The sequence below is a fragment of the Podarcis vaucheri genome (assembly GCF_965113315.1).
Source record: "Podarcis vaucheri genome assembly, chromosome: 17".
Classification (NCBI taxonomy): Eukaryota; Metazoa; Chordata; class Lepidosauria; order Squamata; family Lacertidae; genus Podarcis; species Podarcis vaucheri.
In genome coordinates this window covers 39840408-39866091 of record NC_138755.1, presented here as the reverse complement: position 1 = coordinate 39866091, position 25684 = coordinate 39840408, and the positions used below count along the sequence as shown (strand labels likewise).

At 46.1% G+C, this 25684-nt stretch overlaps 1 protein-coding gene across 1 annotated transcript; it reads left to right on the top strand.

The window, feature by feature from the left end:
* Positions 1 to 8398: 8398 nt before the first annotated feature.
* RBP5 (retinol binding protein 5) lies at positions 8399 to 20029 on the top strand. The gene is made up of 4 exons (XM_082206175.1): positions 8399 to 8739; positions 10273 to 10451; positions 16124 to 16225; positions 19841 to 20029. Exons 1-4 carry the CDS (start codon positions 8667 to 8669, stop codon positions 19892 to 19894), a joined length of 408 nt encoding a protein of 135 aa, XP_082062301.1. The 5' UTR covers positions 8399 to 8666; the 3' UTR covers positions 19895 to 20029.
* The last annotated feature ends 5655 nt before the right edge of the window (positions 20030 to 25684 follow it).

Here is a 25684-nt window from a genome sequence, read left to right as displayed (position 1 = left end):
GAAGATCAAACCTCCCCATTCTGAAGGAAATCAGCCCTGAGTGCTCACTGGAAGGACAGATCCTGAAGCTGAGGCTCCAAGACTTTGGCCACCTCATGAGAAGAGAAGACTCCCTGGAAAAGACCCTGATGTTGGGAAAGATGGAGGGCACAAGGAGAAGGGACAACAGAGGACGAGATGGTGGGACAGTGTTCTCGAAGCTACCAGCATGAATTTGACCAAACTGCGGGAGGCAGTGGAAGACAGGAGTGCCTGGCATGCTCTTGTCCAGGGGGGCACGAAGAGGCGGACACAACTAAATACTAAACAACAACAACAAGCTCATCCTCCCCGGTTTCTCTGCTCCAAAGTTGGCACTGAGCTGTGAAGAGAGAAAGCGACCTATAAATAGCTTGCATTATTTATTAAATTTGTATGCCGCCCTTTATCTGTAGAACTCAGGGCGGTTCACAACTTGAAAATAGGAGGGGGAAAACACCGAATGCGTAATAAAGACAAGAAACAACAACAAAATAAACCAATTACCCCCTCATACCATGAAACACATTTAAAAGGACATAGGATAGTGGTACTCAAAGGATGGCAAGTGTGGCAAGGACAAAGAAAGAAACATTTAAACATTGCTCTGTAGTATAGATCAAACCTCTCCATTCTGAAGGAAATCAGCCTTGAGTGCTGACTGGAAGGACAGATCCTGAAGCTGAGGCTCCAAGACTTTGGCTACCTCACGAGAAGAGAAGACTCCCTGGAAAAGACCCTGATGTTGGGAAAGATGGAGGGCACAAGGAGAAGGGGACGGCAGAGGACGAGATGGTTGGACAGTGTTCTCGAAGCTACCAACATGAGTTTGCCCAAACTGCGGGAGGCAGTGGAAGACAGGAGGGCCTGGCATGCTCTGGTCCAGGGGGTCACGAAGAGTCGGACACGGCTAAACGACTAAACAACAACATAGAATAGCATTCAAATCATTTTTCTTGGAAATACAAACAGAAACAGCATCCACACCCAGTGGCGTAGCGTGGGGGGTGCAGGGGGGGCAGCCGCACCGGGTGCAACATCTGGGGGTTAGGGTTAGGGGGTGCAAATCCACGGGTTAGGGGGCGCAAATTACTTGCCTTGCCCCGGGTGCTGACAACCCACGCTATGCCACTGTCCACACCTCTCTTCAAGAGTATTAGCTATTCTGCTGCTATGTTCTCTGACAAACATAAAACATCAGAAAAGGGAAAGACTTCTTGGTGTCGATGAGGAGATGAGAGTTTGTCTCAAGTCAGACCTCATATAAATTAGATTACCCAGCAAAAGCAAGCTCACACCTCTCACTGACTTTGTAAACATACTCAAAGTACATATGGAAGAGCCTTGTTCATAATTATATTTTGGGGGTGACTCTAGTCCTTATGTAGCTGCATTGCTTTATACTTTATACTTTCTGGATGTCCCATGATCATATTATAAAGTAGTTGTGTTCGATGTTATAAATCAAGCATTGCTGAAAGTTGTTTCTTTTTTGTTTTCCAATGTGTTTCTTATATATATATAAAAGCATTTAGTATGGTGTGAGCAAATTTTTATTCTGAAAGTGTGGCCCAGAACTTTTCTCCCAGAAGGAAAAGTTTGAGAACCACTGATATAGGATGTTAGTCATGTAGTTGTATGCCAGAGGCATGGGACTATTAGAAGGAGGATACTTCCTGGGCTGGAGAACACCTGGTCTTCCTTTGATGAGGTTCACACAGTTGCTTGTGTTTCTGCCACACTTATTTAGGGTAGGGGCAGAGCATCTTGGCATCCTGAGAGGCAAATTGGCCACACCATATTCATTCAGTGCTGGCAAATGTGCTATGTGCTGTAGAGAACACAGGGCTGGTTCACGTGTGTAGGTACGTGGTACAACCTTTCACCGGCCCAACACACAGCACTTGATTTCTCTAGGGTGACAGTATGAGCTGCCTCCACCAGAGAAACCTTTTTTGGATTCGTGTGATGCCAAGGGTCTGATCTACTGTGAAACTAATGAAGCTCAAGCTTCAGGGACCCTAATCTCAGAGAGGTGCCCACTTTAGTCCACCCTGGTTTAAAATGTTGGGTCTAGTAGACCCAATATAAGTCACACGACTCGAAAACTATAAGGCATAGCAAATTTTTGTTCACACCAATAACTTTGATAAGTGAGATAATCCAGTACAGCAATCTTAATCAAAAATCTGAGATGTAGTTGTTAATAATAATAACAATAACAATAATAAATGTGGTGATCTGTCATGGAGCAACCCCATTGAAGAAGATAACAGTGGTTGCCCAGAACTCGTTGCTGGTTGCAAAGCACCCCCCATAACAGTTCAAGCTTCAGAGCCCCCCAAAATGTAGGTCTGCCACTGGTGTGACATCAGGTAAAAAGGTAAAGGTAAAGGACCCCTGGACAGTTAAATCTTGTCTGTAGTTGTGGTGCTCATCTTGCTTGCAGGCTAAGGGAGCCAGCATTTGTCCACAGACAGCTTTCCTGGTCATGTGGCCAGCATGACTAAACTGCAACGGAACACAGTGACAGAAACCAGAGCCCACGGAAATGCCGTTTACCTTCCCATCACAGTGGTACCTATTCATCTATTTGCACTGGCGTGCTTTTGAACTGCTAAGTTGGTAGGAGCTGGGACAGAGCAACGGGAGCTCACCCCATTGCAGGGATTTGAACCCCTGACCTTCTGACTGGCAAGCCCAAGAGGCTCAGTTGTTTAGACCACAGTGCCACCCATGTCATCAGGTGAGATGTAAACTCCTGCCTGGCACTTGATCTCTGGTGGATCGTTCACACATGAAAGTCGCCACATAGGATCATAGAACTGTAGAGTTGGAAGGGACCATGAGGGTAACCTATGATATCTGCCATCACAAAGTGATGGACATGTGTGTGAATCAGCCCATAGATATTGCATGGTCCCAAGCTAGAGGCAGTTTTATGGTAGCATGGCTGATTCAGCCGCATTGGACGGCCAGCACTGTAGGGGGCACTGCAACAATGATGTATAATGGAGCGTGAGAGGTAGGAGGCGCCAGATTTTAGCATTGCACAGGATACTGCTGAAATTTGAGAGCCCAAAGTTCACCACTGATGAACAGCAGTTCACACATCTGTAATGTATGATAACTTGAATGACAGTGAGTGAGCTAGAGTTCACTGACATTTAATGGGGATAGTGAGCCTCCTGCCGCTCCATTAATTCTCCACTGCCCATGTGACGGTCTCCTCCAAATCACTGCCTTCCCACACTTTCCCCTCTCACTATCCAGATTCTCTCATACCCTCTCCTTTTCAGAGGCATGATAAAAATCCAGACTGAGGCACATGGGCATAGCCAGGGGGGCAGTCGCCCCCCCATCAAGTAAAACTATAGAAATATTTAACTAACTGACCAATCACGTCGGTTCTGCCTCCCCTAACAAAGTCCTTCCCCACCCCCCACAAAAATCCTGGCTATGCCCAGGCCGTCATCTGAATGTCCTATGGATAACAGAGAATGAATGGAAGTACAAGATGAGGAACAAGTCATTGCATAATATTGAAAATGGTGGTGTTCTGCAGTGACTCATTCACACTTACAGCCATCAAGTCAACCGAATTTGCATGTGTGAATGAGCCTGAAGAACATGCCAGACTGACAAATGGGGGCTGGGTGGGAGAGAACTCTCCATGGCATAAGAGGCAGAAGGAAGAAGGTACAAAGGCAATCTATGCTCTGTATACATACGGTATAAAAAGGTAAAGGGACCCCTGACCATTAGGTCCAGTCGTGACTGACTCTGGGGTTGCGGCACTCATCTCGCTCTATAGGCTGAGGGAGCCGGCGTTAGTCCGCAGACAGCTTCCGGGTCATGTGGCCAGCATGACTAAGCCGCTTCTGGCGAACCAGAGCAGCGCACAGAAACACCGTTTACCTTCCTGCCAGAGCGGTGCCTATTTATCTACTTGCACTTTGACATGCTTTCGAACTGATAGGTGGGCACGAGCAGGGACCGAGCAACAGGAGCTCACCCCATCACGGGGATTCGAACTGCCGACCTTCTGATCGGCAAGTCCTAGGCTCTGTGGTTTAACCCACAGCGCTACCCGCGTCCCCTACATACCGTATATGAGCTGGTAAAGTGGAATGGCCAATCCTCCTCCAGCTGCAAACTCAGGAGGCTAAGCAAGATGCTGTCTCTCAGCCTCCCATGTGCAATATGGACATCATAACAACACTGGCCTGCTTTATTTATTTACTTTATTGCTTATTTCCTAAAAGTTATATGCTGTTTGGTTGTAGAGGGGGAAACCCTCAAAGCAGTTTACAAAAAAAACAGGAATAATAGGGATTACTGGACTAGTGGAGAATGTAAAGCTAAAGGTAAAGGACCCCTGGATGGTTAAGTCCAGTCAAAGGCGACTATGGGGTTGCAGCGCTTATCTCGCTTTCAGGCCGCGAAGGAGCCGGCGTTTGTCCACAGACAGTTTTCCAGGTCCTGTGGCCAGCAGGACTAAACCACTACTGGCGCACGGAGAACTGTGACAAGAGCAAGAGCACACAGAGACACTGTTTACCTTCCTGCTGCAGCGGTACCTATTTACTCACACTGGTGTGCTTTTGAACTGCTAGGTTGGCAGGAGCTGGGACAGAGCAACAGGAGCTCACCCTATTGCAGGGATTCAAACCGCCAACCTTCCGATCAGCAAACCCAAGAGGCTCAGTGGTTTAGTTTAGTGGTTTAGGGGTGTTAGGGGAGGGGCAGTATATCTCTGGTGGTAGACATGTTGCGCTCCTTCTGGGGCAGTTTGTCCACCTTTGGTTCCTACCTTGCACTCAGCTCTCACCTGCGGCTCCTAGAAGCTGTCAGCATGCAACAGCAGCTACATCCCAGGAATGGCTTCCACTGGCTGGCTAAGCCAGGTGAGGGTAGCTGGTGAGTTAGGGACTTCCCCTGCATGCAAAGAAAAGGCTCTGGCGGATTGAGCAGATTAGACCAATAGTGGGTCAAGAGTCAAGAAGATGGTTTCTGCATGTGCTGCAGAGGGAAGCGAGGGGCAGATGGGGCTCGTCAACCTGGGAAGGTAGCCCACCTAGGAGAAGGAACACACTGATCCTATACCTCCACTGCCTTGCGGGATATCTTTGGGAGAAGATAAGACTATGGAATGCCTGTTGTCTTTGTCCATGGAGTTTTCTTGGCAAGGATACTAGAGTGGCTTGCCGGTTCCTGCTCCAGGTGGATCACGTTTGGTCAAAACTCTCCACTGTGATCTGTCCATCTTGGGTGGCCCTGCACAGCATGGCTCATAGCGTCTCTGAGTTATTCAAGCCCCTTCGCCACGGCAAGGCAGTGATCCATGAAGGGGGAGGCAGTGGAAGATAGGAGTGCCTGGCGTGCTTTGGTCCATGGGGTCACAAAGAGTCGGACACGACTAAACAACTAAACAACAACAACAAGACTATGGAATAAACCCTACACAAATTCAGAGTGGAGTCCCTAAGATGGTTAGATGGCGCCTTGTACGCCTCTTTCCAGCAACTCGCTGTCACCAAGTTGATGCCAAATGTATTGCGCGTGTTTTCCTTTGGGCCACAGCAGAGAGGCTGAGGGGGGAGGCCTAGTTGCCTGGGCAGCCTAGGACCTCCATACACACTGTGGTGGACATGTAAATTTGTGAAGCATTTCTGGGAGATGATATATAATGAAATGAAGAAAAAAATGTTCAAGAAAACTTTTATAAAAAGATCAGAAACCTTTTCATTAGGAATATTTGGAATGCAGGTCCCCACAGATCAAAGGAACTTATTTCTCTGTGCAATTATGGCAGCCCGAATGGTATGTGCTCAGAAATGGAAAGAGAGAGTAATACCAACAAAGGAAGAGTGGCAGATGAAATTAACGGAATACCTGAAGACTTACGTTAAATAGGTAAAGCGTCAGCGTAAATTCAGCAGTTCAAAAGTATAGAAGATGTAAGGGGAAGGGAGAAATATGAATATATGGAGAAATCAAAATATGCAGTTTTAATGGACAAATAAATGGAACCATGGAAGGGGGGAAGGGAAGTCAGCGATTGAATGTACGGTTATATTCAATGAATGTGACACAGTGTAATATATATATATATATATATATATATATATATATATATATATATGCTTTCGTAGATTTTCACGGGTACAGGAATGCAGGTTTTGGTGTCTTCGGGTGTCTTCCCGTGTAAGAGTCGGGGTGTCTGGGCGACGTTTCGACGAGTGAGACCTCGTCGAAACGTCGCCCAGACACCCCGACTCTTACACGGGAAGACACCCGAAGACACCAATATATATATATATATATATATATATATGGACCTCCATACACACTGCCTGTGCCCCAGAGAGGTCACTTTGCTGCTGCTATTGCAGCAGTTTGACTCCACCCCTGGAGACACACAGCATAGTCTATTGAGACAGACAGGTGCCAACAACTGGGCTAGTGCTGGGGAAGTATTTCCAAAATGCAAAAATACTACATGCAGCTTTGAGACATGCAAGGCTGAGTCCAGACACCTTCAGAAACATTAGAGAGCTGTGTCTTGATATGTGCAGACAGAGGGATTTCCCCCCCTCAAGATGGCTAATCCTAACTCCTTCCACCGCACATCTGGGATTTACAGAGAAGGATGGATTGGAACTTCCAAGGAGGACTGAGTGTTGGTACCTCTCTTTTTGGTATTTAAACACTGGGGAACCAGCTGTATTAAGTTTGCAGTGGCCAGGCCAGGCAAAGCAAGCAACAAGGTGAGCAATCCTGTAGGCCAGGGATGGGGGCTTGTCTGGCACGCCCCCCCCAATGCCCTTGAACCACAACTCCCATAATCCTTGACCTTTGTCCATGGCAGCTGGGACAGCTGAGTGCTGGAATCCAACAACATCTGTCCTTGCCCTTCCTATAGGCTCTTAGTTAGGTGAAAAATACCCCTTGAATTCCATGGAGAAGGAGAAGCTTTGAGAAGAAAGTGAGAATTTCCAAGGCATGCTCTGTTTCATGGAGTCACGGAGAGCTGAAACAACTAAGGCGACTAAACAACAACAACAAAACCATTGGACTGCATGATTCTGAGCTGAGAACCCCCCATGCAATTTGCTTTAGGTCACTGGTTCTCAAAAGGTGTGGGTGGCATAGCACACTGGCATGGCAGGAGAGGATGGCAAGTGTTGTGGGAAGATTCAAGGGCAATGAAAGAAACATTTGAACATTTCAGTGCAGTATTGTATAGTATCAACATATTTAAAAATAAATAAATATACAACCAAAAACAGTATCCACACCCCTCTCTCTTCAAAAGTATTAGCTATTCTTCTACAATGAGCCTTGGGCTTGCCGATCGGAAGGTCGGCGGTTCAAATCCCCGTGACGGGGTGAGCTCCCATTGCTCAGTCCCTGCTCCTGCCCACCTAGCAGTTTGAAAGCACATCAAGTTCAAGTAGATAAATAGATACCGCTCCAGCGGGAAGGTAAACAGCGTTTCTGTGCACTGCTCTGGTTCACCAGAAGCAGCTCAGTCATGCTCGCCACATGACCCGGAAGCTATACGCTGGCTCTCTTGGCCAATAAAGCGAGATGAGCACCGCAACCCCAGAGTCGGCCACGAATGGACCTAATGGTCAGGGGTCCCTTTACCTTTATTCTTCTACAATATTCTCGGTGAGGTATTGCTGTGATCAGGGATTTTCAACTCTGACAAACATGAAACATCAGAAAAGGGAAAGGCTTCTTTGTGTCGATGAGGAGATGAGAGTTTGTCTCAAATCAGACCTCATATAAATGAGATCGCCTGGCAAAAGCAAGCTCACACCTCTCACTGAGTTTGTATACATGCTTAAGGTACATATATAAGAGGCTTGTTTATCATTATATTTTTGTATGGGCTTTATGATCCTGTGATCATATCACAAAGTAGCTGCATTCTAGGTTACAAATCAAGCACTGCTACGAGTTGTTCCTTTTTGTTTCCAAATGTATTTTTTATCAGTAAAAAGTTGTTACAATTTGTATTCTGAAAGTGTGGCCCCGAGAGAAATGAGTAGTTTTAGGGCAAACCAGGTTTCTGGGGTTTGCAGGATCCTCGGGGCTGCTGTGTGAGAGATGACCCCGAGGATGCTGACCCTGTTTGAAGCCATTGGAAACCTGACAGTCGTTGCGCATCATTCCTGGAGCAGCGCAAAGTCGAGCGGTCCCTTTAAAGTTTTTCCTCTTTTCTTTCAGCGCTGGGTGTGTGTGTGTGTGTGTGTGTTTTAAAGTCTTAATCGGAAGAAGAAAGGAAGAAGAAGAAGAAGGAGAAAGGGGGAGGGAGGCCGTCTTCCCGGCTCCTCCCCCGCCGCGTCCCCCCCCCCTCCCGGGGGCCGGGGCGAAGCGACTCTTACGGCGGCGAGATTTGGGAGCGCAGCGGCGCTATATAAGCCGAGGCGGAGAAGGGCAAGCGAGGAAGGCGGAGAGACAGACCCGGCGGCTTAAGGCATCCGGCAAAGTCAGCAGACGGCTCGGTGGGGCGAGAAGCCGGAGAAGAGGCTTTTCTTTCCTCCGGGTCTGCTCTCTAGTCGTGTTCACACGTGCAGCTTGGCTCTCTCTCCCCCGCGGCTGTTCTTTCTCTCTTCCGTTCCTGCTCCTGCCTTCCGATGCCTCCCAATCTCACCGGCTACTACCGATTCGTCTCCCAGGACAACATGGACAACTACCTTCGTGCCTTAGGTAAGCGCCAGTCTCTCTCTCTCTCTCTCTCTCTCTCTCCTTGCATTGCAGGGGGTTGGACTAGATGACCACGGGGTGTGGGTCCCTTCCAGCTCTGTAATTCCGGGATTCTGTTATTCCCTCACACACACCCATTCCCCCTTTCACACCAACCCCACAAACTCTGAGAATAAATTTGATGCAATGCTTAATATTCCCTCCCAAACCCCCATGAAGACCTAACTTGAAGATCTGGAACATGTCTAAAAATAACTGGAGCATGTGCAGAGTGCCTTTGGGGCCCCACATGAGATCCTGCAGCTGGGCCCCACACATTCTTGCATTAGGACCGGGGTCCCTTCTTCCAGTATGCTTCAGTGATGCTTTTTCAATATCTTGTCATCTGAGACCAAAGCAACTTAGCATTTATGTGGTAATTTTGAAGGGTCTAGCCACTGGCTACCAACTTGGCAATCCTTACCACAGGTCTGTAAGGTAGGTCTGTATTATTAACCACTGTATTGCAAATAGGAGAGTGTGTTTGTGGAATGAATACTTCCTGAGATGTAGCTCAGTTTCTTAGCCAGGGTCCAATTTTCTAGGTGCGGGAAAGAATGCACAGAGATTAAAATAAATTGTTTTTTAAATGCTATATTTAATTGCATTTTTACTTGAGTTTACTATGTTGGCTGCATCTGGGGAGGGAAGACGGGGTGTAAGTTTCAATATAAATGCCTGAGACGGATGTGTTCTTGCGTCAATCCTCCTGATAGCTCAGTCAGGAGAGCATGAGACTCTTATTCTCACGGTCCTGAGTTCGAGCCCCACGTTGGGCAAAAGATCCCTGCATTGCAGGGGCTGGACTAGATGACCCTCGTGGTCCCTTTCAGCTCTATGATTTGATGATTCCTTCCTTACTAAGGGTTGGGCAAAGTGGCTTCAACGCTGGATAACTTTTCTACAGCAAGGGCTAAGTAACAATAAAGGCCATTGCTGTTTTTGTATACAGTGGTACCTTGGGTTAAGAACTTAATTCGTTCTGGAGGTCTGTTCTTAACCTGAAACTGTTCTTAACCTGAGGTACCAATTTAGCTAATGGGGCCTCCTGCTGTCACTGTGCCGCGGCGGCGTGATTTCTGTTCTCATCCTGAGGTAAAGTTCTTAACCTGAGGTACTATTTCTGGGTTAGCAGAGTCTGCAACCTGAAGTGTATGTAACCCAAGGTACCACTGTACTAAGCTGTTACAGTCGTACCTCGGATCTCAAACACCTTGTCTTCTGAACAAACTGGCTCCTGGATGATCGAAACCTGGAAGTGCGTGTTCCTGTTTTCGAACGACTTTCAGAGGTCAAAGGTCTGGCGCAGCTTCCAATTGACTGCAGGATGCTCCTGCAGCCAATCGGAAGCCACGCCTTGGTATTCAAACAGACTCCCAGAATGCATTCTGTTCAAGAACCAAAGTACAACTGTACTTCACCTTCCGCATGCACAATTGCATGCACACACACTGCCCTGATCTATCCACCTTATTTTCTCACGCTGTCGTATGTTAGACATCAATGTCGCGCTAAGGAAACTGGTTTGCCTCCTGAAGCCGGAGAAGGAGATCATCCACAACGGAAACCACATGACCATCCGCACGTTGACTTCGCTTCGGAATTACATCATGGACTTTGACCTTGGGGTTGAGTTTGAAGAGGACTTGGGACCGGTGGATGGACGCAAGTGCCAGGTAAGAAGTGGAAACTTGCCTGCCCTTGGACTGCGGGAACAGACCCGTTCGGTGGCCATCCATGAGCGAGATTGCAAGAGGAGAGTTATAGTGTCGACATGGTTTCACACACGTCGATTCTTGGCCTTGAGTTGTGCTCAGGGGCAGAGGAAGGGGGTGCGGTGGGTGCAGGCCGCCCCAGGTGTCACCACTGAGGGGGGGGGGTGACAAAATGCCAGGCGGCACTCCTCACCGCAGAGCTTGCAGCGCACCTGAGCCAGGCATCTTTCCTGGGAGTGACGTGGTGGCTTGGGCACCCCAGACTCCACGCTGCCCCAAACTGTCTGCCCGGCAGAGCATCCTGCCCCAGCTTGCCCTACCCCATGGGCAGCTGGCCCCGTCCCCGGACGCAGGGCACGTGTGCCACCCCAGGCGCCCAACCGGCTTGCCCTGCCGCTGGTTGTGCTGGCTCAGCAGTGTTGTCAAACTTTCTGTTCACCTCACAAGCAGAAAGAAGCACATTTGTGCAAACAAAAACCAGTCAGTAGAGCAGCCTACTCACATGGAAAGGAGTTAAACAATATATATATATATATATATGGAAGGCGTAATATTCATCTCTATGCGCTGGGGTTGCAGAAATGCCTACTCATAACATCTCCTCCCATGTTGCACTGTTCACACAAGGAGACAACTGAACTCACGTGAGTTGCTTGTGCCGACTGAATCTTATTTGTTGCCCAAACTAGGCTCCATGCCAAGCCTGCACGACTTGTAGCAAAACTGCTACCTCTAGTGTACTCTCAGATGCTTGACAGGGTCTGTCTCTTTTGCATACTTGCAGCAAAACAAACTTGTTGACCTCTTGTGGGCACTTTTCATCTTTGTGAGTCATGGTTTCACTAGGGCTGTCTTCTGATACACCAGCAGCCTGGTTTTGGGAAAGGATGTGTTTGGAACAAAAACATCTTTCAGTGTCTCCCTCTCTTTCCGAGGTGGCTTTTATTAGGAGCTCAGTATTCAGTATTCAACATACAGTATTTTATTAGGAGCTCAGTATGTACATTGTGTAAATTTTTGGAGAGCCAGTGTGGTATAGTGGTTAAGAGCGGTAGACTCGTAATCTGGGGAACCGGGTTCGCTTCCCCGCTCCTCCACATGCAGCTGCTGGGGGACCTTGGGCCAGTCACACTTCTCTGAAGTCTCTCAGCCCCACTCACCTCACAGAGTGTTTGTTGTGGAGGAGGAAGGGAAAGGAGAATGTTAGCCGCTTTGAGACTCCTTCGGGTAGTGATAAAGCGGGATATCAAATCCAAACTCTTCTTCTTCACACCAGCTCCAGTCTAGGAGTGGGGCAACTTCGTTTGTAACTGCCAGAGATGTTACACCCTTTTAGGAGAACTCCGTTTTACAAATGAGGGATAGACAAACACTCCATCAATGCCTAAGCACAGCAAATAAATGCACAGCCTCAAATAAAGGTTTTGGAAATAAAGGCCATGGGCAGAGGAAGTAGCAGTAATAGTAGAAATAATTTTTGAACATTAATGAAGGGTTTCTCAAGCATTCAAAGTTGCTGGCTTTCTTTATGATAATTTGAATGGCATTGGAAGCTAGGCCCATATTATCCCCAGATGGGGGTCTGAGAGTGAGTAGCTTGTCTAACGAGATTATGACAAAGCCAGTCAATGAACTTTGTATTAATTTGTTTTTATTACTAAATGTATACTGCCTCCAGATCTTGGAAAAGTGGCTAAAAATTGCATTTGATATCTGTGGGGTTAATGGGAGAATTTCTTATCAAGAGTTCTTTGCCTAAGACCAGCCATGGTTGTTTTCACACCTGAATAAAACAATAATATAGCCCTTCTGGAATCAGTTACTGGGGTAGCTGTACTCCACCAGTTATATCTCAACTTCAGGTCATCTCACCATTACTGCTTCCATTTCTGGAACTCATCATGCGTTGCCTCTTCCTTGATTGAATACAGTGGTACCTTGGTTGCCGAATGGCTTGACTCCCGAACAAATTGGCTCCCAAATGCCGTAAACCTGGAAGTGAGTGTTCTGGTTTGCGAACGTTTTTTGGAAGCCAAATGTCCGACACGGCTTCTGCTTGAGTGCAGAAAGATCCTGCAGCCAATCGGAAGCCACTCCTTGGTTTTTGAACAGTTTCAAGAGTCCCAGAATGGATTAAGTTTGACAACCAAGGTACCACTGTATTGTTATTGTGGGTTGGGATGATTTGTGTTTTGTTTCATTTTTTAAAAAAGTCATCCCACTGCTTTGGATTAAGAACTATTTTTTTTAAAGGGAGGCATGTGGTTGATATCAGGGGCAGGAAAACTGCCCTCCAGCAGAGGCTGCTACCTGAAGCAACTGTCTGATTTTTTTATTCTGGTAAGGCTAACCCCTTACTATAATGTTACTTTGATATGTTAAAGCTTGGCAAGAAAAATAGTAATTGTTGGCTTCTATTTTTTTATTGCTGGCTTACTCTTAAAGCAATGGTCACTGACTTGGAATAGCCAACATTTATTTAGTTGTTCTGTCTTTTACTCCTTCCTTGCCACAAAATTATACAGGAAGAAAGTTGAAATGCAGCCCACCTAGCTCAAAAGAGAGGGCATTAACTGAAATCTTAGCAATGTGAGAAGACTTCTGTCGTGCACATCTGGACACTCTTTCTCAAAAGTAGCTCCTTCCTTGTGGAACTTCCTGGGTCCTTTCAGGTGAGCAGTAGGGTTGTGATTTTTGGCAGACACAGCCCTAAGGCATAAAGGTAAAGGTAAAGGGACCCCTGACCATTAGGTCCAGTCGTGGCAGACTCTGGGGTTGCGGCGCTCATCTCGCTTTACTGGCCGAGGGAGCCGGTGTACAGCTTCCGGGTCATGTGGCCAGCAGGACTAAGCCGCTTCTGGCGAACCAGAGCAGCGCACGGAAACACTGTTTACCTCTCCGCCAGAGCAGTACCTATTTATCTACTTGCACTTTGACGTGCTTTCGAACTGCTAGGTGGGCAGGAGCAGGGACCGAGCAACGGGAGCTCACCCCGTCGCGGGGATTCGAACCGCCAACCTTCTGATCGGCAAGTCCTAGGCTCTGTGGTTTAACCCACAGCGCCACCTGTGTCCCTGTCCTAAGGTATAGATGGTGTTAAATCAGCAGGCTATAGAACAAACTCGCTCATTCAGATACTTGGGTGTACTCTATTGAAATCCTCTCTTGGAAGCGCCGTACGGAGGCAGTGGAAGTCAAAGCACAGAAAAACATAGGGGCATTGATGGAGTTCTGTTATAATAAGAATGGGCAGCTGATTGAACCTGCCCGAAAGATATTTGGTAGCAAAGTGCTTACTCAAATACTCTATGGCATTGAAATCTGGGGCTCTGGTTTGAATTCCATTAAAGTTTTGGATCAGTAACTCTTCTTCATACAGAATCTGGGTGGCCAAAAATTAAGGCAAGAGCGAACTCGCTCAGTTAAAGTATATTTTAAAAATTGCTGCTGTGCCTCTTGAGCATTTTCCTGCTCTGTGCTATATGGAATTAGGAGATAACCAACACTGGAAAGCAGCTTGTCAATATAATTTTTTTTTTTACTTTTAATTTAAAATGCAGTAAATTAGCTACATACAAGTTCAATAAAACAGAGAATACAACACAAAGCAACACATAATGTAACAATAGCATTTCCAAAGCTTTTTGAGCTTGTCAAGATGTTTTAGATTATTGTTGTTTTCCAGAAATGAGTTATTCTTTGACCTTGAATACAGTAAGTGTCAACTAAGGGATTGGCGCTTCTGAATCGAATCAAGAGGGGACCTGAAACTAATTAGAAACACCATATTTTCCACACTTGAGAACAGAGCATTTTAGACCTAGTTATCTGACCAAACTCTCACCGGCTTCCTTAGGAAATGCCTTTACTGAGCTGTGTTTCCAAGTGATACCCATTGCAGTCTTGGGTGGCTGCTACAACGAGGTCCCCGTACATGGACAAACTTTGTATTTGTGGTCATCCTCAGGTGGAAGACATCATAATCTGTTAGCCCGCCCCTTATATTTAGACCCAAGAGATCACTTTCTGAAACCTTTGTTCACACAAGCAAGCGGGCACACCTTGGCAGAAATGGTTTGGTTTCCTTTTGCGTGACAATGATAGCTTCATAACACAGAGAGTGACTCTCTTAAGTACTGGCTGCAAAAAAAGGAGCGGTGAAGGAAAAAGGAGTTAGATAAAATTGTTGTAAATTGTTGTGGTGACTCGGAGGTTTAATTTGAAGTCAAGCTGGATTTGAGCTTGTTGGTGTCTTTGGCAACCTCTCTCTTACATCATGGATGTTGGCTTGAATTATGGATGTTTGACCCGTATTGTTCTATTGCTACTGTTGCTGCCGGTTTGCCATGGTCTTTGGCTACAACAATAAACTTAAATTTAAAATAATAAAATTTCAACTCCATGCTGAAACCTAATCATTTTGTACTGGGGAGCCACGTTAACATCGGCCATTAGAGAGACATTAAATTGAACAAAGAGAACTCTGATCCTCTTTTTAAATTCCATTTTAACAATTGACACATCAAATTCAGAAAATCAATCTAGAAAAATGCCATAGAATTAAAGCAACTGAATTGTTGCCGGAGACCATGTGGTCAGCCTTGGGTAAAAAGAAAAAAAATGCAAAGATTTGGGAAGTCATATCTTGGAAGTTTATTTCTGCCATACGCATAAGTTTTAACCAATAATCAGAGAGATGGTGGTTGGTTTGTTTGTTTGCTTTGGGGCTATTTGTATACCATCATTCAGCCGAAACAATTCCCAGGGTGGTTTACAAGCAAAAGACAGGCTCCCACTTCAATTCATAATAAAAACCAAAGGTACCCTGGGATGCCTGAAATAGCCTTTAGGACCTTATTCTGAAATGATTCCAAGTTGGGCCATAAAAGCACCAGACCACAGAAGCTGTGGCTATAATCTAGCTATCAGGATTTAAAAAGTGGAACATATTGTTTTCTCCAGTAGGTTCTACACAATTTCAGGACCACAGCAACCCTGTTCTATTTTTGTGTGTGTCCTGTTTGATCAAATGGCCTTTCCAGAAAGCAAAATCCACAGACACTGGTAAGATTTGACCATATTACTCAGCATTTACCGTGCTCTTGAGTGTTGAGATTCCTTCGTTATTTTGAAACAATTACAACAACCTTGTAAGGTATATCAGTGTTATCCCCACACTGTGGACTGGGAGCTCCCTAGTGAGTTCATGGCAGAGGTCTGCAAATCAGCCTGTTACCTACTGCAGCCATACCTTGGTAGTTGAACGCCTTAGTTATTGAACAGATCGGCTCCCGGATGTTGCAAACCCGGAAGTGAGTGTTCCGGTTTGCGAACGTTTTTTGGAAGCCGAATGTCTGATGGGGCTTCTGTGGCTTCAGGAAGCTCCTGCAGCCAATTGGAAGCCGTGCCTTGGCTTTTGAACCATTTTGGGAGTTGAACGGACTCCTAGAATGGATTAAATTCAAGAACCAAAGTACGACTGTACTTCTATTCAGTTTATCCGGCTCTGTGTTTTTTTTATAGTAAAGTGGATCTGTCACATGCTCTCTACACCACCCTAGAATTGAAGGCGTATTCTGTTAGCTAACGATATTGCCGTCTCTTCTTTCTCTTGCCCTCTGCCTCCCTTTCAGACAACCGTCTTCTGGGATGGAGATCAGTTGGTGTGTGAACAGAAAGGAGAGAAACGAAATCGAGGCTGGAGACACTGGCTAGAAGGGGACCAGCTGCATCTGGTGAGAAAAGGCAGCCTGAGAAGCTTGCCCCAAGCACGGAGGAAGCCTTTAGGCGAGGCAGTTGGGAGTTTTCTGAGGCTTAGCATGGGCCAGCCCTCTCCTTCTATAGCTCCGGTCCTGAAAAGCCACAGCTAGGCCCCATGAGTTATGCCTGTCATCTATGGAGGCAACGGCCCCTTGACAAAAACATCCTTTCCCAAGAGTTCAAAAGTTGACTTGGCTGAGCTCAGTGGGAGGCCACCCATTGTCTTGCATCTTCCTTGAAATTTGACCTCAGCTCCTGGGGCTTTCTGTAAGGGAGCGGGGAAACGATTAAGTCAAAACACAGCACCTCTGTGCATGACACGCTTTTAAAAAACGGCTTTAGTGTTGCTCACAAGCTCCGTGCATGGCCCGTGCAGGATCTCCACACAACTGCCAACGCAACAATGCTGGTAAGCGGTTTCAAGGGGAGGGCGAAGCAGTGATTCACAGAAGGTGTCCATGGCGTCTCATTCTGTGCTGTCCATTAATTCACGGCATCTCCCACTGCCATCACCCTCTGCTACCTCAAGTATGAAGGGATGACCGCCATCTGTGCTGGATAACTGTACCAGAGGCTTGGGGGGAAAGCTCAGCTGCAGATGCCTGTTGTATTCATGGAGAGTCTCTTGCAGGTCCATGAAGTTGCACAGGTGAAATGATTTAACAGGGAGTAAAAACATCTGCCTTGCTCTCAAGAGTTAGGCTACAAAATGAATTTATTCAAAGTGTTCAGAGAGATGCTTGAAATCAGAAGACATCTGCTAAATACAAAAACAACGAGCTGTTGCGGCATCTTTTTTTTTATTAAGTTTCGATTTAACAAACCAATCATATGATATTAGTTATTCCAAATTATATCAATACAAATCATAAACTCCAAATATTTAACCAAATTTTAATTTTTGTTGTTGGGGGTACCCATGCTTCGAGTTCAGTAAGGGTCCAATTATCTCATATTTCTGCTGTTTTGATATTCACAAGTCCCATCTTCCCATCTCCTTATTGTTATTGTATTTCTTCTTAATAACCTCCGAGTTGTATCCACAGGCGAGTTGAAGCAAGCATTATTTATGTTTCTGTGTGAACTTTTGTAATGCTCTCCCGTAATTCATCTCACGCTGATCCAAAAGTCCTGTTCAAGCGGCCGGCGCCATTTTCATCAGTTCCGATGAAATACAGTCTAAGTGTCTGCTCCTTAATTTTTCCAGACCAGTTGCACCATAAATCAGTCTTTCCAGAGGAGTTTTTGCCCATTCAGATATACAATCCAAACATGATAGCAGAACAGTGGCTCGCCTCCCCCTTTGACTGTAAAACTCACAACAAAGTCTGTCTCATAATGGCGGATCCCAAAATAACTGCGCCACAGGAAAGCCTTTCGTTCTTTCCACATCTTCCACAAAACAAAGCCTTTGGTTAATATTTTTATTTCCACACAGTTTATCTCCAGTCTCACTTGCTGTCAATCATGTGACGGTTCTTCTAGGGGAGGGGTTGATAGGTAAATCATAATGAAAAAGAAAGTCCCCCCCCCTTTCCGTTCCATTTCAACATACTGACATAGCTGTCATTCTTTGATGTAATCTTGTTCATTCCGTCCCATCACTCTTGACTTCTCAGTGGTAGATTTAATTAGCAGATAATACATCCTTACTTCACTCGAAACATGTGCATTTACTTTCTCCAATTATTTTATCTTAAGCAATGCAACTAGTTTCGCTCTTGGAAGTAGCGTCCAGGAGATCCAGAACTCGCTCGAGGGCTTTCCGTCCAGTGCCCCACTCCCTCCTTCTTTCGAACTTGGGGGTGATTTATGGGCATCCACAGGCAAAGCAGCATCTTCCCGTCCCCTGGGAAAATCACGGGAGGCTGATATACTCCCATAATCAGCCCCTAAATTAACTCATGTGAGCCGGAGAGATGGTATTGTCGGCCATCTTCCAAGGCGCCCCTAGCGCCCCCCCCAACATCTTAAAGCCTACGATACGATAATAAAATAAAATGAAATAAATGCCAGTTCTGGCACAAAGCACTTTTCTTGTTGCTGTTAGCTTATTATTGCATATAAGCTAAATACAGTGGTTTTTTAAAAAAAACTAAGCTGAGTAACATTAACTTTGGAGAATGAAGCCACAGCACAAATGATGGAAGTGTGTGTTCATTCACTCACGTGATTGGCTTGAACTGCATGTCTACAATTTTATCTGCTAAAATGCTTTATACAAAAAAGCCTCCAATGGCCAGATTTACTTTGGCTTGCTGATCTTCCTTGGTGACATGCAACTATTAATGTCTGTGAGATCCAAGCAGAGCAAATTGCCCAGGTGCAAGGGGAGGGTCGAATTTCATTTGGATGTTCAAATGCTTCTGAAAGGGCTCTTCCTATACTACAGAAAGAATTTGGGAACCATATATCCCAGGCAGTAAAACTTCCTGTTTTTAAGAACAAGTAGCTCATGAGTGGGACGCGGGTGGCGCTGTGGGTAAAAGCCTCAGCGCCTAGGGCTTGCCGATCGAAAGGTCGGCGGTTCGAATCCCCGCAGCGGGGTGCGCTCCCGTTGTTCGGTCCCAGCGCCTGCCAACCTAGCAGTTCGAAAGCACCCCCGGGTGCAAGTAGATAAAAAGGGACCGCTTACAAGCGGGAAGGTAAACGGCGTTTCCATGTGCGGCTCTGGCTCGCCAGAGCAGCGATGTCACGCTGGCCACGTGACCCGGAAGTGTCTCCGGACAGCGCTGGCCCCCGGCCTCTTGAGTGAGATGGGCGCACAACCCTAGAGTCTGTCAAGACTGGCCCGTACGGGCAGGGGTACCTTTACCTTTACCTTTAGCTCATGAGTTGCCATTAAGGGTGGGATACAGAACTGATTGTGTGTACGAGTAAATTCGTAGGAGACACTCTTCAATATATGCCATTGAAAAACGAATGTGAGCTGCCACTACCGTACAGTTGAGGGATTTCAGTTTCTTTCAGCGACTTCTGTGCAGGAGAGCTTCCTGGTGGATCATGTCCATAGAGGAAGTTGGAGAGGCCCTCCTTTGCCAGAGGATATGTTTCCATGTCCACACAGAGAACACCGGTCAGGCAATGGATTATCACTCAGAGTTTGCATACAAGATGCTTGAAGCAGAAGCTCCATTTGAGCAGACCCTCTCCCCCGCCCCTCACCCCGCATGTCAAGATGCATGTCATTATTGGTATAGACATTAAAGTATTCAAAAGTCAGCACAGCAATTGCTCTTAAACTGCAAGTAATCGCTGTCTTTTAATTTCAGAAGCAGGCCCTGGAACCTTGCTATTATTCTTCCCTGCACCCAAACAGCAGTCCTACACTTAAATTTGCTGTCTTGACGCTGCTTGCGTCATGTTGCGTCATGACTTGAGTGTTGTCAATCCAGGACAGAAAACACAAAAGAGAAATTGGATGTACATGGTAGCCGAAATGGGTTTTTCCATTACTGTTATGAGCTGTTTTAAGCTTCACAAATGAAAAATGCTCCAAAGGTCTCGGGCCTAGAGAGTCTCTTCCCTGACTCTTTTCTCTCTCTCTCTCTCTCTCTCTCTTTCTTTTCTCTCTCTCTTTCTCCTCCTAGCGTTTGACAGCAGAGGATGTGGTTTGTGTCCAGGTTTTTCAAAAAGTGAAATGATTCTTAGCAGCAAGCGCTAACTTCTGGATGCAACAGGCATTGGAGCCTCAAACTGGGACCAGAATCGAGCCATCAGCTTTTCATTCCTTGTCCTGAACCTTCTCTTTTGGATTAAAATAATACAGATGACCAACAGCTTGGTGTTAATGTGTTTTTGTTAACTGCTGCCTGCGCTGGCTTTTGTTACTGAATAACGTAGATACGTAGGCAGGTTCGTCTTCCCCCTTCCAGTCTGTCCTCGCCATACCTCGGGTTCACATCCTTCGCTATGACAGACTTTGCCCTCTGGGAAAAGTCTCTGAGCGTTTTGGCTGACTTGAACTCTGGCCTGCCAGGCTAGTGGACAGAGCAGGGCTTGTGAGTTATGGCTCGACGATATCAGCTTTTCAACATTGCGATGTATCATCACCTAAACATTGTGATATAGTGATACATCGCGATGGTGAAAAGGAAGGCTCATCGGCCCTGGTCTCACGAGGTGCTGGGGTAAAACTGCCAGAGTTCCCTCTGCCACCAGTGCCTGGCACAGGGAGGAAGCTGGCAGCAACAGGAGAAGGAAGGTAAGGCATAGACAAGCCCTACCTGTGATATATTGCCAGGTGAAGACGCCATCACACTCTGGCCCTCAGACTGGTCCTGGGCAATGTATCAGTACATCACCCAGACCTACTGTGAGTCTGTGTAGAACAGGGGTCAGCAAACTTTTTCAGCAGGGGGCTGGTCCACTGTCCCTCAGACCTTGTGGGGGGCCAGACTATATTTTGGAAAGAAAGAAAAAACGAGTTCCTATGCCCCACAAATAACTCAGAGATGCATTTTAAATAAAAGGACACATTCTACTCATACTGATTCCCAGACTGTCCACGGGCTGGATTTAGAAACCCCCCCAGGCCTTAGTTTGCCTACCCCTGGTGTAGGAGCTAGCCTACAGCTACCCAAAGTATAAGGTTAGAGATAGAAAGCAATGCTTTAAAATAGAATTGCTAACCAACTTCGTTATATATGCAGGAGATAATCTGCAGAAAGTAGTTGCGACAGTGCTATGTTGCATGATACTAGTTATCCTTATGATGCTAGTTATCATTAACACATTGATAACATCATCATTGCTAGGTAAATACTGTATCATTCTTATCAGTATACCTGAAGGAGTATCTCCACCCCCATCATTCAGCCCGGACACTGAGGTCCAGCTCTGAGGGCCTTCTGCCGGTTCCCTCACTGCGAGAAGTGAGGTTACAGGGAACCAGGCAGAGGGCCTTCTCGGTAGTGGCACCCTCCCTATGGAACGTGCTCCCTTCAGATGTCAAGGAAATAAACAACTATCTGACTTTTAGAAGACATCTGAAGGCAGCCCAGTTTAGGGAAGTTTTTAATGTTTGATGTTTTTTCATGTTTTTAATATTCTGTTGGGAGCCGCCCAGAGTGGCTGGGGAAACCCAACCAGATGGGCGGGGTATAAATAATAAATTGTTGTTGATGATTACAAAGGGGGGCTTTTTTTCAGCCAGAGCTCACCAGATCTCAGTTCCGGCCCCTTTCAGGTGGACTCCATTGCCATTCTTACAGAACAAGGGAGAAATTCATGGTGAGCTTGAGCACCTCTTTTTCTAGAAAAACAAGCACGGGTACAAAAGCAAAATTCACCTTTCTTGCCTTGGCCCTGCCCACTGCTGGCATTTGGGCCTTGAAATGTTGCCCAGAAGGGAATGTGATTCCCCACCCTGATGTATTGCGGCAGTAAAGAGGTATCTAAACATAGCAGATGTATTCAGATCAAAGAGGAAGCGTTCAAGCACAATCATTTGCTACACTTGTTTCTTTTAAAAAAGAAGAAATCATAGCCTTTGCCAAAACCAAATTTATGATTAATGTCTTCCTGCTAACGAGCTCAAAACGGCAAAAAATGTGCATTTTCCTTCCTCCATCCTCACAGCAACATCCCTGTGAAATAGAGCCTTGTCCCCTTCATGGCTGAGCTGGGGGAAAGGCTTGGGAGGGGAGCTGCTATCTATGGCTATAGCTTATGAGCCTAAAACAAGGGTGAGGAAGCCTGTGGCCTTCTCTGAGGTTGCTGGACCCCCCCCAACTGCCATCAGCCTCAACCAGCAGGGGTGGGCGATGGCTGATGCATCCCAAAAGCATCTTGAGGGCCACAGATTCCTGCTTGAGGCAGCTCTGCTGCCTGGTTAGTGCAGCAACAGGGAGGCAATGCACACAGGCTCAGGCAGGCAAGTCTAGTTATCTCTGTGCAGGGGAAAACCCAGAAAGTCATGCAGACAGATTTTGCCTGCCAAAACCACACGGTTTGAGGATGTCCTAGCGGCTAGGACCTAGGCAGGGAGTGAGTTGGGGATAGGAAGGGGGGGACTGGAGCTTCAAGTTGCAGCGAGATCCTTTTCAGAATAAGAGTTCTGGCATCCCAGGCAGAAGGGAGGAGCTACTGGTAACAAAGGACAGTGCTCTGCTGGAGAACTTCAGCAAAAGGGTGTCTGTAGTTCAGTAATGAGCGGAGCAAGGACATTCTTTCATCTTAAAGCGCAGGGTGGAGATGGTGCAGAGCAAAGTTAAGAATGTGAAGCAGGATGCAACCCCCTAGAGCCCTGTAAAGCATCGCTCAGAGCGGCAGCAGAAATCCTGGGCATGGTTTATGAAAAATGGGGGTTCAGCCACCTTAGCATGTTTAATTCTTATTCCTGCGAGGAGCAGAATTACTGAGAAAGAACCAAGGCTGCTTCCAGGTGGGTTGATTGTGGAGCCGATGCTTTTCTTGTGCGTGTTTCACAGCACCCCCACAACTCGATGATCACTGAAATACTTTTTAAAAATATATTTAATTCAGATTCCCCTTTAACATGGAAAATCCTAAAAATAACCCCTGCAGGTGTGGACACTTGTCAGTGCATTTTGCGGCGGAAGTGGAATGTGTGCAGTTTGTTGTATGCATTGTGATGTTTTGATGGGTGGCCTCTTGTCACACTACCATTTCCATTTGCTCCTCACCAGTTGCAATATATGTGTGCCTATTTCCACCGATTGTCCCATGCAGACGGCACATTTGAATTCCAGCAACCCAGCTGGGAGACATTATACTCTTGAGATCTCACCACGCTGTACACGCGAAGGAGTATCTTGAAGACTGTAAATGTGGTACATATTTCGGGCTTAGAATCATAGGATTTTTTTAGAGTTGGGAGGGACCCTAGGGATCATCTAGTCCAACCCTCTTCAACACAGGAATATGCAGCTGTCCCATATGGGGATCGAACCTGCAACCTTGGTGTTATCAGCACCATGCTCTAACCAACTGAGCCACCTGGGCTTAAAAAGAAAATAGCTTTTAATACAGAGGTTTTGCACAGGACCTCTTTATCCAAGACTTATGCAAGTTAGGCGAATGCCGCTTCTGCACAATACCTTGGTATATTCTTGTTTTTTATTTAATGTAAATTGATATTGCAGCCCTTTCCTCCAAATAAACACAAGACTCCATTGTGCATGCTGCAAAATATGATCGTTAAGGATGGCAACTTTTCTCTTCTGCACCCCTTGGCTTGATTTTCTTTGAAAGTGCAGGTTCACAGGTACAGAAATACCTGTGTGCATGCCCAGAACAGAACAAGGCAGCTGATGGCGAAGGAGGAGTGAGTGGGAGAGGTGCAACTCCACCCCCATACATACCATTAAGCTCTGCTCACCGGCTTGGGCGGCAAAGCAGAAAAGGAACAATGAAAATCCGTGGCTGAAACCAAGAAACAGGAATGTGGGGAAAGCTAATGGGCCAAAAGTATGCACAGGAAAACCAAATCCTTGTGAACTAGTTGGGATATAAGGCTCCTGTCTGGAAGCAGGTCAAGTTCTTGCAAATTTCCTTCCCCGGGCTGCCTTTCCCAGCTACTGTATAGGTGTGCAGGCTGATCTGCATGCAGATTGCACTGGTGATGAATGAGAATGTATTGGGCTTCATTCCAGATCTGCACTCCTTTTTCAGCTTTTAAGTGCTAAAGTTGGCCCTTTGCAAAAGAGGTAGTAACTCTACCATGGTTTCTCTGGATAGCTGCTTGGGACATGCTAGCCATCCCATCCAAACTCCTGCAGTTCTGTCTCCCCCTTCCCCCAATTTTAATCTAAATGTTCAATCACACCGTTTGCCAAATGAAACCAGCCGGTCCCCTGCCTGCATTCTTCCTTCCTCCATCCCACAAGTCCCACATACCCCTCCTACCTTTCAGAAGCGTTATAAACTTGATAGTATCCTGGGCGAGGGCATAGATATTGAACTGTCTGCAACCACATTGAGTGTTAATAACTTTATCCATGAAACTCTAAAATTCAGCCTAAGGCAAATGAACACTCAGAGCGCAGAGCCTGGTGCAGGGACAAAGAGGAAGAAAATTAAGCATTGTGGTTTCCTAAGGGTGTGGCGTGGCATTGGGCAGTAGAGCAACATTCTGGTTTTTAGGGCTCGACCCATATTTTGATCGTATGGTATTGTGTAACAATGAATTTCCTTGGGAACTGGAGCTTTCTCGTTCTATGGCTGTGCCTTGCGAAAAATCTGATCTTACCTGCTGAATTGGATCTGATAAGATTCATGGAAAACCCACAGAGAAAAAACCCACAGAGAGATTTTGCTTAGCCAAGCTTCAGTTCAGTGGGTAAGGTTTTCATAAGGCAGAGCTGCAGAGCAACAGGAAAAGCTCTCAGACCTGGGGGAACTAATTGGTACACAATACAAGCAAAATACAGGTCAAGTGAAAGTGTGGATTGAGCTAGATTGTGCGTTTGCCGGGCTTCTTCAAGAGCACAGAAAAAATAAGATAACATGGTCATCCTGAGTAAACAATTCAGCTTTTGGAGAATCTCCATTTTGATTTTTAGGATGCTTCCAACTTGTCTCTATATTGTGGGAGAGATGCAAGCACATACCAGAACTTTAGGTCCGTGCAATTAAAGTGGATTAAAGTGCTCTGTCACCCTAGCACAACAAATCCACTTAAAAATATCTACAGACTTTTTGCAGGTCGTCTGAAGGGGACCTAAGTCTGATTCTTTTTTAAAGTGGATTTGTTGTGCTAGGGCGACAGAGTGCTTTAATCCACTTTAACTTCTGCTAGGAGCTGGAATCCCCCCTGCAAAAGAGTGACAATCTGGAGGCGGTCTTATTAATTATGGGTTTAGTAAGTCAGGATTAGTTCTTCCCCACCCTAGTCCCCTCTAGCAACAGGAACAGTACAAAATCCTGGGGGGGGGGGTGCCTCCAGATTGCCATTATTTCGTGGAATGGATTCAAGCACATACTGGAAATATAGAGTTGCTCAGTTAAAGTGGATTAAAGCACTTTAAAGTGCACTTAAAATTCTACTCTTAAAAGTGCACTTTAAATTCTACTCTTTAAAAAAGGACCACTGACTTTTTGCAGTTAGGAAAGTAACAGTGAAATGCGCATGTATGTGATGAGCAAATGATAAACAGGAAGATGTCTATACACCTGGCAAGAAAATCAAACTGGATACTCATTGTCATATAATTTCCCACAAAAAAATCTGATTGCATGCCAAATAAAGACCAGAGACCATGTAATCATCATGCAAACTTTGTGCAAAGAAATCAGGATGGATATGCAATAAAGAGGAACTGGAGGAACCGTTAATAAGGAAGTTGCTAGATTTAATGTCTGTGGAGATCTGCCAGAAAGTGTGTGGCAATTCTTGGTGAACCCTCAGAAGTCAGAGGAAGGTGATTTGTGATGGGTGGGTGGGGGCTTTGTGCCTTCTGTAACAACTTGCC

What these genes read in the sequence shown, in the direction of transcription:
- RBP5 (XM_082206175.1), top strand. Translation starts at nt 8,667, where the DNA reads ATGCCTCCCAATCTCACCGGCTACTACCGATTCGTCTCCCAGGACAAC. An exon ending in CAACTACCTTCGTGCCTTAG is followed by an intron (nt 8,740 to 10,272) that starts GTAAGCGCCAGT and finishes GTCGTATGTTAG; the next exon opens with ACATCAATGTCGCGCTAAGG. An exon ending in AAGGGGACCAGCTGCATCTG is followed by an intron (nt 16,226 to 19,840) that starts GTGAGAAAAGGC and finishes TTCTCCTCCTAG; the next exon opens with CGTTTGACAGCAGAGGATGT.